General features: G+C 37.6%; 2 protein-coding genes across 6 annotated transcripts in view; one reads left to right on the forward strand and one right to left on the reverse strand.

The window, feature by feature from the left end:
* LOC5569714 overlaps positions 1-5360 on the forward strand; it is a 53498-nt gene extending 48138 nt beyond the window's left edge. For all 5 annotated transcript variants that reach the window (XM_021848180.1, XM_021848182.1, XM_021848181.1 and 2 more), the window contains exon 4: positions 5125-5360. In XM_021848180.1, coding sequence (XP_021703872.1) covers positions 5125-5266 — 142 coding nt within the window. In that variant the 3' untranslated portion in view covers positions 5267-5360. The remainder of the gene's footprint in view (positions 1-5124) is intronic.
* The window catches only part of LOC5569713 (protein pelota), a 101514-nt gene extending 82774 nt beyond the window's left edge, over positions 1-18740 (reverse strand). Inside the window, exons 1-5 of the mRNA XM_021848179.1 lie at positions 18293-18740; positions 17975-18218; positions 6032-6439; positions 5641-5710; positions 5384-5576 (exon numbers count right to left, since the gene is read on the reverse strand). Coding sequence (XP_021703871.1) covers positions 5384-5576; positions 5641-5710; positions 6032-6439; positions 17975-18218; positions 18293-18333 — 956 coding nt within the window. The 5' untranslated portion in view covers positions 18334-18740. The remainder of the gene's footprint in view (positions 1-5383; positions 5577-5640; positions 5711-6031; positions 6440-17974; positions 18219-18292) is intronic.
* Positions 18741-20380: the final 1640 nt, after the last annotated feature.

The raw sequence follows: 20380 nt of genomic DNA on the forward strand, positions 1-20380 counted from the left end.
AGCAGATTCTCGTAGGTTTGGACTATGCTATGAATCTATAGCCCCATAATGTATATTGTAACATACGTTCTACATACTTTTATTCGCTTAAATGTCTTCAATGATTTTTTTCATAAGCTTAACGAACACTATTTATATTTGTGGGCCATGTGAAATCGATAATCGCATAAATGACCATTGTTCAATAACTGGATATTTTCTTAAAGCTTTTTTAGGATACAAAAAAAACAATGTAATACTGTATTCTTAAGTCTTTGTATAAATTAACGTTAAACATCAGTTTAAGTTTAAGGACCAAGCGTAAAGTTTGAAATAAGAAAATCGGTAAGTTAAGAATGACTCTGACAAAGTAATGCATCTCATAACGAATAATTGAATGCAGTCAATAAGGCAAACAAAAACAACTACAGCAAGATCTATAAATGCGGCTTGTTAATTCGTAGAATACGCAAATAAGCTGCCGTTCTACGCATATTTGTCTTGCGGTCCATAAGGTTTACATAGAACTTGGGACAAGTAGGCGTAGAAGGGCAGTAAGCTTTTCATTTGTTTTTTTTTTTTAAATGAGATTTTTTTAAAGACGTGCCGGTGTTCTTCCAGTGGACGATTAGCCTCCTTTGGAGAAAGCGCCACACTAGACAACGGACTAGCATGCAACGCCCAGTGGCATAGTCGAAATACGTTCCTGGCGAAAAGTTTTCCGGGCTGAAGCGAGAACTCACACTCTTTAAGTCGATGTGGCCAAATACTTGGTAACACTAACCGCACGGCCACGAAGCTCACAAATTTTTTATTTTAAATTTACAGGACTTTGAAGCACATTGCATATATCCCACCTATACTTCTCAGGATCTCATTTAGTATTCCGATAGGATTTGATATCTCAATATTCCAATACGATATTGCTGAAAATGTTCAAGTCCCCTATGAAAATATTATGAATTTTATTATTCTCAGGCTACCAGTAATATTTTCCGAATTACTCTGGAAACCTTTTAAAGAAATACTCAAAATACCACTAGAAATCTACAGTACCACGCTAAGAATTCACAGGATGCCTTAGAAATTTTAAGAGTTTATCAGGAAGTACCAGATTTGGCACAGTATTCCCAATAGTGTTCACTAGGAATCTCCAAACATCCTCCAGGCAGTGATGCATTTTAATTTTGCACTTTGAACTCTCGTGCAAGATTCTGACGCTGATCACGAACGACCCGTTCATTTTAAAATGCACAGTGAAGCACAAAAGTTAAAAACACTACTTTGAACTACATTGAATTCATATCACGCACAATGAATGGGACTTTTATTGTCCCTTGACATCTTTAGTAGGTAAATGTTTCTGCTTTTTAATTTGTTTTAAATCTGGCATGAAAGCAATTTTCCTTTCGCGTTAATTTTTCAGCTCTTTTGAGTTCAAAATTTTGAACTGATCAATGTTTAAGCCTACTTGATCTCTCGTTAAAAAAAATTGAACCAGAACGCAAACTGAACGCGTTCAAATGCAACACTGCTTCCAGGATCCATTGAAATTCCTGAAATGCCCCCTAAAAACCATGAATCCCCAGAGGATTCTCCAGGGTATAGTTAGGAAACTCATAGACCCGGCTAGTAAAGAACATTTTGATAATTTAATGGGACCCGTATCTCTTATAACAAATTTTGTATGAAATGTTGGATCGTATAGACAAAAACGAACGTCTTACAGAATGTATAATACAATAAATTGTGTTAGTAAACTGCATTATCACTAACGCAATGAAATTTTTAAAAGGCGAGATGCACAACTTTTTGCTTTATTTGTTTAAATTACTACGGTGTGTTTTTGCATACGGAATGTATGTTATTCTATAAAAATAAGAACAGTGAGCTAAAAAGTGTGACAAAATTGATTGAAACTATGTGTGAGTCATAGACTTTTGGTTCCTTTTGTGTCAGTCCTTGTACTTTCAAACGAACAGTTTCCAAATCTGAAAAAAGTGGTTATTGTTAAGTGCTACTGGCAGACTCAAGTGGGCTGGTTACACAGTATGAGCTTGAAAAAAGAGTTTGGCCTCTTGTTGAGATATTAGTGGAGACCCAAGAAACGTTGCGAATGCGTAACCAAAGACCATTCCGAAGTAAAAAAGCGCGTACGTGAGCCCGTAGTAGTTGGTGGGATTTGGGAATATCAAAAACGGTGGAGCTCTGGAACGTAGTCGGTGTGTAGATGACCTGCTGTTTAAATGACTTAAGAGGAAAATAACCATCATCGTTTTACAAATTTTCAAAACCAGTTTTTTTGCTCAAAGTTTAAAGAATGTTCACACTTGTTATTAGAAATGTTTACACTTGCTGGATTGCGATGATAGATTTTGTATGAGGATTTCTTTAAATTTGAACAAAAAACTGGTTTTTCGTTTTCGATGATTGCTGATGATTGGATGATGGATTCTTGAGCCTTAAGCAAAAGACACGATAATACGTACAAAAAATTACATATTTTAGTCGTATTCAAAAATGTTGCCAAAAACGGATCCATTTTGTTGCCAAAATCGGAGGATGCCAAAAACGGAGCATGCCAAACACGGAATTCCACTGTATAACCATTAGGAACCAAATAATTATCAATTGATCTTGACAGAGAAAACTCGCACTGAAGGTAAACATTCTTCAATGTACAGTCCTCTGTTGTAATCTTAATTGAACTGGTTCAAACGCCCACATGTTCTAGTCATTTATAGGGGATGATGGAGCAAGGCCGATATTTTGTTCATTCCAGGCATTACAATCTCATCTGATCAAAGAGATCATCTTCATATGGTGGAAAGATATTATCCTCAATCCAAGAGCGCATTGGAATGATTCGATCTTTCAATCATATCAATCTCGAGATCATCTTGACAGCTCTTAGCTATGAAAATGAATTTGCTTATGGACCGATGCACGAGTTCACTAATTTGACGTTTGAGCGGTGCCGAATTCACTGGTTTCCATGGTCACATAAATAACACGGCACCGCTAAAACGTCAAATAATGAACCCGTGCATAGGTCCATTCATCATTGCCCAATGACGTAATTTGACGTAAGTAAATCTTTTCTAACTAATTTTACCGTAGACGAAATAATGCTTTGTGAATGATGAAGAATTTCAAAGCTAAGAAAGGTGACAAAATAACTGAAATACTGCTTAATTGCAACAATATCCCTATGATGGCACTAGCACAGCCTCTTTTTATTGGAATGTACGCTTTTTGCTTTTACTAGGCTTCCTAAAAACCGATCAAATGAAGATTCCTACTTCGTGGGTTTGTGCTAACGTAAAAATCCCGACCGCATAACGATTGAACACGTCGCATCATATGAGTTTTCCAAGCGTACAAATTACCATACTTATTCATCTGCTGAGGTTCCAGTAAAAATTCTCCAGCTTAATGAGTAGGTGTATTTGTAAAGAATATTAGCATGCATGCTAGAGCTATCAGCAAATGTTGCATTTTTGCATTATTAGCAACTTTTTCAGGCGTACTCGTTATATTCGACTCAAATCACCTCATCCGACTCGCTGAATAATCCTGTTTATTAATGGCTTCGATCCATCTTGAATGAACGAATGACATAGAAAAATCAAAATTAAAAACAAAAAGCATTTGTTTCGTCTTAGGAGTGGTCTTTATTTTTTCCAGTAGTTATATTAAATTTCCGGAATAACATGCAGCTTTGACTAGAACTCACATCGAACAGTGTTTACTACTGTAACATGCTGAAAACCGTCAACGAAAACGAAATTAGGAACTGCTTTTATAATATATATGTTCCATTCACTTACTTTCATCATTTTCCTTTTGTTATTCTTTAATATCTGAGAATATTCCTCTCTCCATACTTGCAATTTAAATTCACTGTCAAATGGGGGTCTACCCCGTATGGCATAATGCCATTTGGCATAATGCCGTTTGGCATACAGTCGTTTGGCATAAAGTCGTTTGGCATAATAGTCGTTTGGCATAATAGTCGTTTGGCATAACAGTTGTTTGGCGTAATAGTCGTTTGGCATAATGGTCATTTGGCATAATTTGAAAAAGGAAGATACTGTAATGGTACAGTAATATGCGGGGCCATAAGATGCGTCATGAAATATTATGTTCCTTTTTTTAAAAATTACATGGAATAACTTAGGCGTTGGATGCATTTTTGTCAAAAATGCGCTCTAATATCCCGGACATAATGATCCCGGAAGTCATGTATGATTTAATTTCAAATGATCTTCATTGGATATTTGTATCCTTGAAAAATGAAGATTAGAAGTATGTCCAATCAATAATTAACAACGGAACATACGATCTTGAGCGGTTTATTCACACCCCTTTGCTTAATGGAAGGAATTTGATCAAATTCAATGTTTTTCACAATTATGCCAAACGGCTATTATGCCAAATGGCGATTATGCCAAACGACCGTTATGCCAAATGGCATTATGCCAAACAGCTATTATGCCAATCGACTGTATGCCAAACGGCATTATGCCATACGGCATTATGCCAAACGGGGTAGACCCGTCAAATGGTGTCATTGCCCAAACTCACGGTGTACTAAAATTAAGAAGGTGATATATTCCGAAAACTGACAGCTACTTGACGACGTCATTCCTATCCACCTCGAACAAATTTTCGAAAAAAATGATCTAGTGGTCCGGAAGGTATATGGTACGATAGGAGTGACGTCACATGTTTACAATGAAACTTGATATTTACATCAGTAAAGAGACTGCCTTGTTAATTTTTATGCCGTGCCCAAACTGTTTCTGATAACCGCATGGATTACTGTGTTTGAAAGATTTCATCTAGCATCAAATGAGTCAGAGATAACGATGAAAGATCGATCAAAGAGCTCTAAGATAATATCCCAATATTCAATCCATATCTTTCTCAGATGATCAAATGATGAGATGGAATGCAATGCCTGGTTCATCCAAATCAAATTCCGATGAGTGAGAAGGGTTCATATCAATCAAAAGCTGATTTGATTTAAATTGTGTAACGATACCATTCGACATGATACCCAACCACTGAAATAGAGCAATAAATTTGTCATCAATTATCTCTAACATCTCTCTTCTTTTTCCCCCTTTCCCTTCGTTACAGATTGACAGTGGCAGTGCGAAGGCCGCCTCCCACCACATCGGCCTCGGCGGACAATCGACTCAACTATCAGCGAAAGTACGACCGCTCCATCTTTGGCTACAACCGGTTGGACCAGATCGTGTTGCCACCGTTGCAAATCTAAAACCCATCATAATCACTCATCATCCCCGCGCACAATAAATTAAAAAGACTTAATATCTCGATAGAATTATACCCAATAATGGAAGAAAAGAAGATGAGGCATGCGTTTTTCACTCACCGAAAGAGATTATCCGAAATCAGAAGGGTTTCGATGGCTTGGCCATCGGCCGCCTTGATCACGTGCTTCTTGCCGTAGAAGGCCTTGGCCGGTTCGCACTGGAGCGTGGTGTAGAACTGCTCGAGGGCTTTGACCTCGCCGGCCGCCTTGGTGTCGGACATTTTGGCCACCACTGCCGGGTCCTGGAGAATTTCTGCGCGGATAAAAGAAAAAAAAAGTTTTTGCAATGTGCGACAGAAATGCCACGAATTACTTACCTTTCAACGAGTGCTTGAAACCAGACGACGAGTGAACCAACATGAATTTACTTTTGTTATCTAATAGCACCTGCAAAAGAAAAGATATGATCGAATCGGTATTATGTATTTTTATATTTTTGTACATTCACTATTAGATATGATACTCAAAGTTAAGTATTCAAATCACTTGCGTTTTACACAGTATATACTGTGCTTTTTCGCCTTTGGCGACTTTCAATAGATGCCAATTCAATATGGCCGCCAAGTATTTTAATTATTACTAATGAAGCTCCTATGTTTTCTCTTCCAAAACCATGTTATTGTGAAGGGATTGTTGAGCAAGTTTGTGAGTTATGGCAGTTTAAGTGAGGCATAAAAATATATCGTAAAAGCCTATTCCAACACTCACCTTATTGTCGGTTTTGACCGCCTGCTGGAACATGTACTCGAAGAACTGGTCCTTCACGAACCCCGGCGACGCAATCAGCACACATTTGACCACCTCGAAGTTCACGTGCCGGATAATGCCCTGGATGACGGCATCGTAGAACTTGGCCAGCCCCTTCTCGTGCTGTTGGACGTTTCCCTTGCGCTTCCGCGGAATGGACACATCGATTTTGCTGCGCACCAGCGTCATACTGGCCGTGATGAGACACACGTGAGCCAGCCCATCCTGCATGATCACGGCGGCCACATCGGCACTCTGTGTGACGTCGCAGGCCATCTCGACTCGCTCGATGGCAATCGAGTCCCACTCCGGCTTGGTGAGCTGGAACTTGCGGTTCAGTTCCAGATCCAGCGTGTGGTACGCACCCATCTGAAAATGGGGCAGGGGGAGAGAAGTTTTTAATGTTTGTTAATTGACTGAACATTACGATAGATATGCCAGATTTGAAGACATGAATATGGAATTATTTGTGAGAATTATCAAGAAATTTCCCTAAAAATTCCACCAGAATTTAAAATCTTTTTTACGCATGATTTTTAGGAAGATTCGTTAAGAAATTCCATAAGAAACACTTATAATATTTTTTTCGTGTAGATATTACCCTAGTGATCTCAACAATTATTCTAGAATTTTCGTAATGATTGCTCAACAAAACGGGAACCAAAAATCTTCATGAATTCAACCTGAAATGAAATTTCTGCCCAAGAAATTTAGCCAGATACTCTACCAAGAATTTCTTTAAAAAATCCTCCACAGATTCTTTCGCAAAATTCCTAAGAAAACCCCGGAGTTCATCATGTGATTCATGAATCGATTTTGCTAGAAGTTGGTCCATGAGAACCCAAGCCATAATTTCTTCAGAGATGTCTCCACTGATTCCTAGGGATTTCTTACAGAATTTTCGTTCAGTTTTCCGAAGATGCCAATCCAGTATTTCTCTAAAGATTCCCTTAGAAGTTACATCAGAGATTTCTTCTGATTTCAGCAGAAATTCTTTGAGAAATTTACTAAAAAAAGCTACTTTTCCCAGGGAATTTTCTGGGACATTTTCCCTAGGAAAATAGACATCATTGGAGGAATGCTTTAAAAAACCTGAAAGTATATTTTTAATAAATCCTATAGTGATCTCTGATGAACCTTCTGTAGAAATTCCTGATGAACTCTCACGACGATCTCTGAAAAACTCCCAAATTCTGAGGAAATCTTGGAGGTTTTTCTAGATTAATTTGTAAGATAATGAATGCAAAAAAAATAATCAATTGAATCCCCGGATCAAATCCTGCAGGATTTTCTGGTGTCATTCTTTGAAAACCCTAAAAGGATTTTGTGAAGAATGTGAGATGGATCAACTTCAACCTTGTGTAAAAATGGTTGGAATAACTGCTGTTGTATTTACTGGTGTGAAACCTCAAATGAAGGATTGGATGGAGATTTTACTTGGAATTTTAATCAAGAATTTTTTGGAAGAACTGTAGATATAATTTCCGAAGGAACTTAGTAATGAATCCTCGTATAGCATATGATCTCGCTTTAAAAGCTATTGGCAACCGTGTGAGTAACTCATTGTTTCTAATAAAATTAATTGACAAAGATAAAAATGATCACCACTGGGAGATAGAAGAGGATCTTCTCTTCATCGCAGCATTGTTAAATAACATGTAAATCCATTTGTTTACTCAGTAACAACAAGCTACATACTTTTTTCTTTCTTTTTTCTTCACACGTGGTTACCAATGGCTTTTAGGGCGAGAACATAAATTAAGCAAGAACTTGACGAATTTATTGAGTTCCTCAATAAAAGAGCGTTCTTAAGGCCCTCCAAACAAATCGAGAAAATAAAAACACACAGCTGTTTTATTTAAAAAACAAAAACGGCAGTGTGTTTTCATTTTTTTCGATTGGTCCATTTTTACTGAGAAAATTGCTTTTTTGTCCTTGACATTCGCTCCATTTTTTCTAGGGCCTTAAGAGATTTACTGGAGTAACACTTGGAAGAATTTTGAGATTAACCGTAGATGATTTCATATAGAAATGGCTGGAGGAATAACTGAAAAAATCGGCGTGAGGAATCCTTGCAAGGTTTATTAACAAATTTCTCCAAAAATCAGAAATGAATCCTTGGGAATTTTCCTGTAGGAATTGAAGTAACTACAGGAAAAACGATGGAGAAGTTGAATTTGTGGAATTACAATTTTATGTCACTGATCGCTAGCATATGCTAAAACTAGATGAGGATGGTTTCGCTTAATTAAAATTGGTTGGCCTCTCCTACGCCAGCTAGCTAAACAGTTTGTAAAAATGCTTTCAAAAACATTTTTGAAAATCATAGGTATTTCTTCACATACCAAGCATAGTGGTATATATAGAAAAAGGATGTAGTTTTCATTTAAAGTTGAAAATAATTGTCGGCCATTTTGAGTTTGGCCGCCATCTTGAATTTCGACAGAGAACCGTTATTTCATCAGCGCTCGTTTTGAATTCTGAGGTCAGCATCAGAAAACTAAGAAAAAAAAACTGAGTGAGATAGGGCATAGAAAATAGGTTAGCAATAGTATTTACCCTACACTGAACCAATTGATACGATTCAATTTATCTGAAAAATCACATAGCTAGTCCACGGATTGAAATATGATTAACTTTATAAACATCCAATGTTGGCAATATGATTTCCTAATGCATCTTATATAATATGCAAACGAACATTGTATGCATCATCTATCAATTTTCATTTGACTGTGTGTTTTCATTAGGCATTACATAATCAGAAAGACGCTTTATGATTTTTTATTATGAAAAAAGTAATAATCAATTTAATGAAGTGCCAATCGACTGAACAACAATCATCTCATTTCGTGACGCCTGTATAGCAGTTATCCGGAATATAAGGCAATTTTTCGTCCATTTGAAAACATAATTGCAGTAGAACACTTTACAAAAAATCTGTTCGTCGGAATTCTAAACGTTTTAATAAAGAGGACATTTACTTCATGGCCGAAACGACAGTTTGAAATGTGCATAAATATACCCAAGATAAATAATATAAGAGATTGAAACAGATTCGAGCAACATTCTATTTTTATCATTCATTTATGAGTGTTGTGTGAAAAACAATATGGGAAAAAGCTTGTTTTTGGTAATGATTTGCATCTGACGATGTGTATGAAATGTACGATTTTCTATTTCGTGTTCTAGGATTTTGAGATATATGCCGAGTGCAATCAATGCAAACATCATTTTATGTATAACAAAGAAAAAAGTTTTCAAATTTTGATTTTTTTTTCTCAATTCTAGTAAAGAATAGGAGTATTAATTTGAGCTAAAAAAACCTGGCGGCCATCTTGCATGTTAACGTCATCGTGATATTATGTTGTAGAATGAGTGTTTCATCATGTTGAATTTTGAGGCTACCATTGACAACTGGTTACACTTTTTCTTCTTATAACTCCATGTACGTCAAAATAGTAAAACATTGTAGATAAAATCGTTTATTGCATAGCGTAAATACCTGGTAGTAAATATCATTACACAACTAGTTTTTGTAGCTGCTCTTACTCAATTTTTTCAGCTTTTTGCTAATCTCAGAACTCAAACGAGTGGTGTGCTGATGGTTAAAAAACGTTTTTCTTTTCTGACGGAATTTAAAATAACAGCCGAATAAAATCCTTCTTCTACATGAGTGATCGGGGCAATATAAGTCACCTAAGGAAAAGGTCAAGGAATGCATGCAAAAACTGTCGATCAAATGCAAGTGACTTGTACTGCAGAATGTTTGCTTTCATGTAACGACGATAATAAATGTTAATGTTTACTTGAAAGTTTTTGAGCAATAATAAGTCTTTGAGTTTGTATCCTTTGACAGATACGCGTATTTCGACCTCAACTTTAAGGTCGTCTTCCAGTGTCGTGTACTAGTCTCGACTTAGTACACGAGTCTAGTACACGACACTGGAGACGGCCTTACAGTTGAGGTAGAAATACGCGTATCTGTCAAAGGATATAAACTCTAGCGGAATGAAATGGTAAAGTGAGTAATTCTCACTGAGACCAGCCCACTATTTACACGTGATCTTTCAAAAAGTTGAAATTTATGCTCGTTCGAAAGCTTTTGTCGAGTAAGTAAAAGAACTACATTCGATTGGTTAAATTGATGGACCCTTCGGTAGTTATAATCAAAACAGTTATTGGCTTGTTTAGGAATATCCTGTTTTACATACATATTACATATTCAGATTCTGCGTATATAACTGAGTTAGAATCCAAAGTTTCATAATTGTCTATGCCCTTGAACTATTGTTAACACACGTTTGAAATTAGTATGGAAATCGCGTTTGAATCACCCATCGGCAAATCGGAGCTGTCATTACGTAAATTGAAATGTCATTATGCCATTACGGAATGAAATCTTTTTTAATCATTTACTATATCAAAATTAAGATATTAAAGTGCAATAAAATCGTGTTACACTTAGAAAAATGTGCTCTTTTGATCAAACTACAAAAAACTCTGAATTTGTCATCACTCAACAACCCAGTTTAAGTGAGCCAAACGGGATTTCCATACTAAATTCAAACGTGTTTAAAAACTAGTTCTAGGGCACAGAAAATTATGAAGCTTTGGATTCTGGCTCAGTTTTATACGTAGAATCAGAATATGTAAAAAACCTCTAAAGAAGCCAGTTGTCTTAACTCACAAATTTCTTCGATAGTCCCTTCGTGATAACATGTCTTTGGAAAAAGAAAACATGGAAAAATAAAAAATTTTGGCGGCCATAAAACTGAACTGAAATTAAAACTGAATTTTCATGATGTTCGCAACCACCTTAGGCATTTTTTTTCACCTGCCACACAATATACGAATGCGACAATGGAAACATTGGCAAAGAAAGCTCTCAGTTAATAACTGTGGAAGTGCTCATATGAACACTAAGCTGAGAAGCAGGCTATGTTCCAGTGAGGACGTTAATGCCAAGAAGACGAAGAAGAAGTTTACTCAATGCTACAGAGAACGTCAAATCGGTTGCATGCCAATGTGTTGCAAGTTCCACCCCTGTTCCAAGCTACCCCGTTTGGCAGTACTTAAAAAACATCGAAGATTTGTATCAAAATTCCCTAAGAATTCTGCATGAAAATTTCCTACAACATAAGCGAGAAAGCTGATGTGTATGGTGCTACCCAGGTAACCAATAAGCACTTAAAAAAGCATTTATTTAGCAGTATATGCGCCTTTACTGCAGGTCATTTAATGCTAGCAAGCCGTATATGCGCCATAAATGCTACCAAAATGCAGGTTTTGGCCCGATATACGGCTGCTTAAATGCTAGGCCTTCAGAAATTTCGTATCAGGTTGTCAAAAATGATAACGTCCAGATAGTAACGTCTCACGTAGACCAAAACAAAAATATATCTCTCTCTCTTTTCCCGCCCTCCTTCCATCTTTCGTACCCATCTGTCTTCTGTTAATTCTATTTTTGTCTGCGTCTCACATCACTGCTGTTCCTACTCCAACATGTTTGTTGATACTTTTTGTCATTCCACTGGCGTTCGAACCTATGACCCCCTACGATTGACGAGTGGCGATTGATGGTATGTCGCGCTACAGGATGAGCTACAAATGAAAACATAAGGCGCGTAGATTTTTCGCAATACTTTAACTTTGTTTCTACATGATATCATTTCTGCTTTGCAAACATTTGCAGTCTGGGCGATCGAATGAAATAGGTGTTAGCGTGAGAAAGATCTTTCTCCTGTTGGTTTAATCTATCATATGTGTACCTATAGTAGAAAAAGAGAAAAGGAATGGTGTTGGGTCGATCGATAGTGTTGGGCATGAACGAGACGCTCATGTAGGCCACCGGCATACCCTCTCTTGTCATTCTCGAAAATGACTATAGAAAAAGCTACACATATTTTCTTGCTTTTGTTTGCAATTTAAACATGCTGCAGAAATAAGAACACAAATGTACCAAATTTAGAGAAGCAACTTGAATTTTACAATGAATCTAACATAAACCACTGCATACGGAATTTTGTCCTTCTCTTATTTCAAAGAAATTAAAATAGTTTCAACAATTCTCTCTGCGTGATTAAAAATTTACATGAATACATGAGTCAGATTTGAATGTGATTCCAGTGATCATAGTATCCTTTTTAACAATTCAAATGTTGTTTCATCATCTATCATACAGTTATGTTCTCACGATTCCTCTTGAAAGGCGTGAAAGGGTGTCCTGTTGACCAGCGTGAAAGATAACAGTTTGGTAGCTTACGAAAACATTCGCCTCTCTTAGCAGTTTCGTGGCAGTATACAAGCAATTGAAATGTTCGGAAATCGAAACATGTTATGCATTTGGAATGCTGATTAACAGTCAACAACTTTTGAATGGCAGTCCATTTGCTATTTTAAGGCAGCTAAGCAATCTGTCTGCTGTATTAAGGCAGTTAGCATATGAAATGCAATTAAAAGTCTGATTTACGGCTTATTCAAATGCTTATTGGTTACCTGGGTATTGTGGATTTTGTTTTCCAAATATATTAAGTAGGGAGCCGGACCCAATTCTTGGCACTTTTGATTCACTTGGGCAGTGGGGTTTTTTGAAAGCTACAGAGCCACAATATGCGTCGTACTAGTGCGCTCCTTACTGCAAAGTTTCAGACAATTCGGCCGAGAAAAACCCCCCATGCCAAAGTGAATCATGAAAGTGCATAAGTGGTTCTGCCCCCTAGCTGCTCTGATGACACCCTGTTGATATGATTTTTTTTTTAAATATATATTTTTCTGTTTCTAGAAGACAATATGCTATAAACACTTCCTCAACGACTTTCGAGGCAAACTTAAGTTTGATTTGAAACATATATTACATAAATCAACTACTCTACCTAGCCCTCAGATAAGTGTTTAAATAAGCATTTTCACAATTATCAACTGAGAGCTTTTATTGCCAATTAACAGTTCATACATGTGTATCAAGGTGTGGCTTTGCATTTTTTGAAAGAAACTAAAAATTCCTGTGCTCTTCTGAGTTCAAATCACATAAAAAGATAAACTTCAAAGTTTGAGCCAAAAATATCTAGCTTTACAGGTGGCGTAAGCGATTCGAAAGTGAATTTTCAAGTTATAAAATATGACATTCGGCGAAGTCTTCATAACTTTGTTATTTTCTAACCAATTTCAAAGTTTTCAACAACATCGAGTGCTACGGAAAGCTCAAGCAAGACGGTTTTTTTTTTGGAAGGCCGAGAAGTTTCGCGGTTTGCATTGTGTGAATGCGAAAAGATATTCGTGTTCTGTCGAGGATGGATTAACAACTGGTGAGCTCGTTTCATGCTTATGATTACATATTTTTTCATGACAGCGTTACTTTTATGTAATATTCAAACAAACTTTGTATGGTTCATCACTATAAGTGTCGACGTTATGCCTGTTTTATACAATTTCAATATACATATATTTTCCTCTTTTTGACATTACTAAAACATACTTTCGGTTCGTCATTATGGATGTTGACGTATTTTTTGAAACTTCTACTAAAAACATTTCATCTCGAAACAAAAATGCACATCGTTACTCTTATTTAATTGTCAAACAATTTACAAGTGTTGGCATCATTCCTGTTTCTTATAATTTAAAATATATACATATATTTTTCTCTTTCCGTCATCACTAAAAACATCTTTAGAATGGTTCCACATTATGGATGTTGACGTATTTTTTTCTAATCTTCCACTTAAAACTTCTCGAGACAAAAATGCATTATTCTTCATGTATTCATGGTCTCTAGAAGCAACAATCATTACACCCTATCATTCCTTCCCCATCCCAAATGACTGCAAGGGCTTGGCCGGCGCAATTATTGATCCATAATATTAGATTTGTTAAAATTACACTTCGAGAGTAAGTGGAAACTCCCATCCCTTATTCATTTGGATCGTGGTGCTGCAGCTGGTAAGAATTCCACTTCCGATCAATTACGGAGTAGCAACCATTGACATGTACAATCAGTATATGCTACACTATGCTATGCTAATTTCAAACACCTTAAAAATTGAAGGTATGAAAAGTTTGTAGAACATCAATTTTGTTTTTAAATAAAAACTAGTCAACGTCAAATGTAGTTTTTCTCAATTTTTCATTGAAATAATAAGTTTTCTCGATGTTAGTACACGTGTTTTGTGAATATGAGGGGTCTATTTTGTAAATCGAACAGATTCATATGACTCGGCTGAAGTCACTGTCGATCAAAGTAAGCATACATCGAGCGTGTCCTAGAATAAGGGCGTAAGTCGATGATCGATTTCTCTTCATCGATCCTCTCTTCTGTGAATAAAGGTGACAAGATGCGGATTTGTTAGCATTTTTTCAGTTCAGGACGCTAGACAGCGATGCAATCTTGCATCCTGATGTGAAAAAATGCTGACAAACCCGCATCTTGTCACCTTTATTCACAGAAGAGAGGATCGATGAAGAGAAGTCGATCATGTGACTTACGCCCTTATTCTAGCACACGCTTGACATATTTCAGATGACACGCGTCGACTCCCTAATAATCATAGAGTGACGACTATCGGAAAACTCGAGTGACAGAGCCGTGTTGAGCGAATTTTTCGGTCGACAGTGACTCTAGTCGATTAATTTTGATCAACTCGACTTATTTGTTTTGCCCCTCAATTTTTCCCTCTATGTGACTGGATTACTATGGCATTACCATCTGAAATATGCATGCTCACTTTGATCGACATTGACTACAGATTTTGCACAGTCGTCCACTCCCTTGTAGTGTTTTATGTCTGAACATACTACGAATATTGTATGAGCTCCATTCGGACGTCAATTATACTTAATATGTACTCTTAATGATGGCACTTTTGGTAGAAATTAAAGTTTAACCTAATTTAACATAGGTATGAGCTTTTGTTAAATAGTAGTTTTAGATTTAAATAATTTCATGTTAAGCTAATCCGTGCACTTCATTCTGTTCTGACACATGGCAAACGTATTGTTTTTGAAAGGTTTTCGTTCCGAATTGAAAAAAAAAAAAGGTTTACAAAATAATAATATTTCTGAACGAATGATATACTTTGTCTGAAAAAGAGAGATTGAAATTTAGCCACGCCGATTCACGCCGCCGCCGCCGCTGAAAGTGAATTCGACGTGACGCCGATCACGCCGCCACCACCAAGCAAAATTGTCACAAACGCCGCCGCCGATCAAATTTGATTCGGCGCACACCTCTAACGTCATAGTAGTTGGCTTTGACTACTTCTGCTAATAGGGTCCTAAAGCCCTGTCCCAATTTTAGTGCTAAACGCTTAAGTTTAGGCCAAAAACACGTGTCTACTCGATTTTTTTTAAATGTTTTTCGTTTGTTTTAGTCCGAAAAACATTTTTTTATGTTTGTTTCAGATTTTGTCACAACCTTTGGCTTAAACTCAAATTTTGAGTGTACAGTCGAAGCTCGTTATAACGACAACTTTTATAGTGACAAAAGCTCTCTATAGCGACATTTTTCGGTCCCTTGAAAAATATTTTGATGTTATAACTATTCTCTATAGCGACTTTTCTCTATAACGACGGTCCCTTGCGATGTCGTTATAACAAGCTTCGACTGTATTTTGTTTTCCGTGTCCCTTCCGAAATGTCAGATAGGAACAACCCCAGTGTTAAAACTAAAACCTCTGTGGTGTTTTGTCGACTAAGCGAACGTCAAACATGATCAAAAGTGTTAAGGTTCATTTATGGACCCAATTATTCAAATTAAAGTTTATATATGATATAGCCTATTGTGATAACGCGGGGATGAACCAGCCTCGGGCTGAATTTCCCCTTAATAAAGAGTCAATCAAATCAATTGTGATAAGTGCTATATGCACTAGAACACAAATAGAATATTTCTTAGACTTTTTTTTAAATTCTTTGTGACAGAAATACAAATATTACAGATCGTATCACTGTATGCTTTTTTCCTGTATGAATTGCATCAGAAATATATTTAGGTATTTGCTAGAAGCTTTAGATATAACAATGGAAATGATTCCTTCAGAAATTCATTTGGTGATTATTTACCATGTTATTCTTCCAATAATTTTCTTAAGGAATTTCTCCAAGAATTTTGTTTCGGAATCCTAAAGAATACAACTTGGATTTTCCTAAGTGATACGCAAAGGATTTCCAAAAGGAACCTTAAATATTTTTCAAGAAAGTGCTAAGGATTATATCCGGTATTCACCATCGATTTTCCTAAAACAACCTCCAAGACTCCCATTTAGAGCAGGGACGAATGACCTTCGGGTTAAAGTCTCACTCATCAAACAACAACTCATACTTGGAACTTCTTCGAAAATCCAAGTATCACAAAGGATACTTTCAGAAATTACTCAAACATCTCCCAAGGAAGTCTTAAAAGACATTTCCAGGCATTTTTCCACAGGAATATCATGGATTTTTTTCTGAAATTATGACAGAAAATTCTCAAGTAACATCTGATGAAATTTGTTAAAGTTCTGAAATCACCATTGATGAATAAGAATTTCTGAAAAAAACTCATGGAATCTTGAGGAAATTTTAGAAGATTCCCTAGATAACTTTCGATTTTCATTTACAGATATTTCATTAAACAGCCATCTAGATAACATACTATTACAATTGAGAAAAAAAAACAACCGAACTTCAGGATAATGTTTCGTAAAATATTAAAATAGAAAAAAAACCTAAAAAAAAACATTAGAAGGAATCCCTAAAGAAATTTATGTCAGGTGATCGAAGGATTTTCAGTAAAAATTGCTGTAGTATTAACAGGTGTGGAAACTTAAATAAACTTTTGAAGATTATATTATTATTATTATTGTCTTTATGTCATGGGGATTTTTTGAGAAATTCTTTGAGATATTTTTGACAATACTGCAGGAACTAAATGATGAATCTCAGATGAAATTTATCGTGTAGGATAGGATTAGTCGATTAGTGGAAATTACGACTAATCCTTCAACCAAATTCTTTAGTTGTTACTCTAGGTGATCTTCAAAAGATACCTAAAGAATAAGCATCCTTTGTAAGATCAGTGGAAGCATTTCTTAGAAAATTTGCTAAGGAATCTCTAGAAGAATTTTTAAAGAGATCTCTGTAGGAGTACCTAAGAGTATTCCTGATGGAACCTCTAAGGAAATCACTACGATAATTCCTTGAGCCTGATTCGCTGCTGACAAGTAATTTCTTGGCCTATCTTGATGCATGGAAAATTTCTGCAAGGAATCGATCAAGGAAGCGCTTTTTTCTGATCGCAGTACGCAGTTGAAAAGAGATGTCAGTTCAAACGAGAGTCGCTGTAGAAAATTTCTGCAAGGAATCGGCGAGAAATTTATTTAACGATTCCTGTTTAGCAGCAAATCAGGCTTTAAGCTTTTCATCGAGAATGTAGAATGAGTAGAATTTCGTGAAGAATCAGTTGAAGGAAAATAAAAAACATTTTTGTTAAAATACAGATCTTGAAGGCCTTTCATTAAAAATAGACTTCTTAAGATTATTATAGGAAGAAGCAACACCTCGAATTTTCAAGAGCACTAGTCTCGAGAACTAAACAGCGCTCTGCGTTGAAAATTTATCCGATCGGTCACCACCAGAAAGCAACCAACTTAATCGATTTTCAACACGAACAGTTGTCGGATTCGCCAGACTTGTGCATTTAATAATTCAAAGTTTGGATTCGTTCTATAATCGCCTTAACCACTTGAATTAAAATTGAGATCAAGTCTCTAAAAAGAGAACTGTTACCAGCCCTGTAGTATGAATGTTCATTCACTAACATTTCAGAGGTTTTCCCGTTATCCCCGACTGGGTGTGGCTACCCTGATTCCTATTTTTAGGCCCTCTGTTGCTACCAACCCTCAAGATTCCTAAGGGATGAAATATTACCTTAACAAACTGATTCTCCTCAATGTTGCGCCCCTTCAGGCGAAGGACCTGTGCCTGCGTATCGAAATCGATCGACTCGACCCGGATGGTAAGAGTGGTGCGCACTCGACTGCTCGACGAGGAACCCGTGGATGTTTCATTCTGAACCTTCCGGATGGTGCTACTGCGGACCTGGTCCCCTTCGGCGATCAAGTTGTACGCATGCCACATATCTTCCGGTTCCTCGGGAATCAACACCACACTCCTAAAAGATCGCAAGCGCATCATCAGTCTATTTAGCGGCCACCCGCTAATATAGCAGGTAGAGAGAGTACTTACCCGTCGCCGGCCTTGTCAATGTTTTTATGAACCAACTTCATGATTTCCACACTCGGATCGCAGATCGAGAAATGGGAACGATTTTCGCTGCGGTTTCTCTCGGAGCGACTTTCAAAGCCCCGGGGCGAATGAGGACGCGAATTGCGCGAGCACGCAGTCACACTAAGCGATACACGGTACGTTCCTTTATACGATAGTTAACGATCATGATTTTCACGACTGTTTTATGCGGAAAAAATCCGAAATTTCTGCGGGGGAAGAAAATTACTCCGACCAACGGCGACGAGACATTATCGCGAAAAGTGACCGATCCACGTTAGTGTTGTCATTTTTTAATGTTGTTCTTTTTGCAAACAACTGTCAAAATATTTCGGTTCCCCGAAGAGGGGGTTCGACCCGCTTGGTCGAACTATAAATTTTGAAATGTTTCACAACTACCTGCACACGGGAAAAAAAATCATGCCGGATCTACACTGAGCAAAAATCAGCTTCCCATTATCAATGCTAAAAAATTGTGTATGGGACAAATTTGACTCAGAAAAAAATCTTTATGAAGTTTCTTTAGGAAGCCTCGTGAAAATCGACGGAATAATGACGGCAGATTCCTACATTAACATCTTGCGGGAAAATCTGGAGGTTTCGCTGATCCAGACGGGCCTTGAAGAGAAATTCATAGCACAGACAAACAGACGTTACACTTAGAACAAATTTTGATGAAAATCATAGTCGCGAGAACATATACGCCCAATGCTAAAATCGGTGTGTTTGGCCGATCAGCCAACAGGTGGCGGTAGTGTGTAAACGTCAAACACGAACAAAAACGACGCGAGCGCTGCGGGTGGTGAGTTGGCCGCCTACCATTTATTCAAATCGACCGTTAAAAAGGTGGTCGATGGACATCGATGAGAGTGTGACGTCTGTTTGTCTGTGTTCATAGTTCTCTAGAACAACGACCCGAAGCATACTGGAAAGAAGACCAAGTCTTACTTCCGGTCTTGTCGGATTAAACCGCTGGAATGGCCTCCACAAAGCCCAGACCTGAACCCCATCGAGAATTTGTAGGCGATTCTCGATGCCAGGGTTGAAAAAACTGATGTTACTGTTGGGATCAATCTGATCACCTTTAGTTGAGTGTGTAACTTACATTACCTGAATTCATACACACCTTGAACCGTTTTTGATATTATGTATTTTACCGTGTAATAAAACCATTCCAATCTGAAAGTCAAACTATACAGACGTGTTTGTGTTTTACTCCGCTCGTATCCCTGACTCAATCATCTCAGGTTATGTGCCCAGCGCTACGCCCTGCCGGCGGGAAGTTTCTTTGAAACCGCGTGTGTGCGATCGTCGGAAGAAAACGTGTGCGAACGTGTTTCGTCGGATCGAAGTGAAGGGATTTGTTTTTTTCTTTCGGTCGAGTGAGAGTTTTTGCCACAATGGAAGTGGACAGAAAAGTGTATCTGTTCGACGGGAGCAATTTTGCTAATTGGAGCTTCCGGATGGAAGTCCATTTGGAGGAGCTCGGGCTTCTCTCGTGTATCGAACAGCCAGCGGAAGATGTGCCGGAATATCGTGTTGTTGCGACCGACGAAATTGAGGTTAAGTTGGAGAAGGAAAGGTTGCTGGCGGAAAGAAGAGTGAATGACGTGAAGTGCAAATCGGTCTTGATTCGGAACATAGCGGACTCGCAGCTTGAGTACGTCAAGCAGAAGCGAACGCCGGTGGAAATCTGGAGGGCCTTGCAAAGTGCATTCGCTCGGAAAGGAATTTCGGGCCAGTTCTTTCTGCTCAAAAAGTTGTCGGCAATGAAATACGATGAGTGCGGTTCGTTGGAAGAGTATCTGTTGGTGTTTGACAGAATTGTGCGCGATTTGCAATCAGCGGGTATTAACTTGGAGGAGCGGTTGATCGTTTTCTACCTGTTACAAACGATGCCGCGGTCTTACGGTCAGTTGGTGACAGTGCTCGAGACGCTTTCGGATAATCAGTGTACGCTAGATTTCGTGCGGGCGCGGTTGCTGAACGAAAGTGTGAAACGTGCGAACAGTGACGATGCACAGGCAGAAAACGAATCTGCTGCATTCG

This window comes from Aedes aegypti, chromosome 2 (assembly GCF_002204515.2).
Source record: "Aedes aegypti strain LVP_AGWG chromosome 2, AaegL5.0 Primary Assembly, whole genome shotgun sequence".
Classification (NCBI taxonomy): domain Eukaryota; kingdom Metazoa; phylum Arthropoda; class Insecta; order Diptera; family Culicidae; genus Aedes; species Aedes aegypti.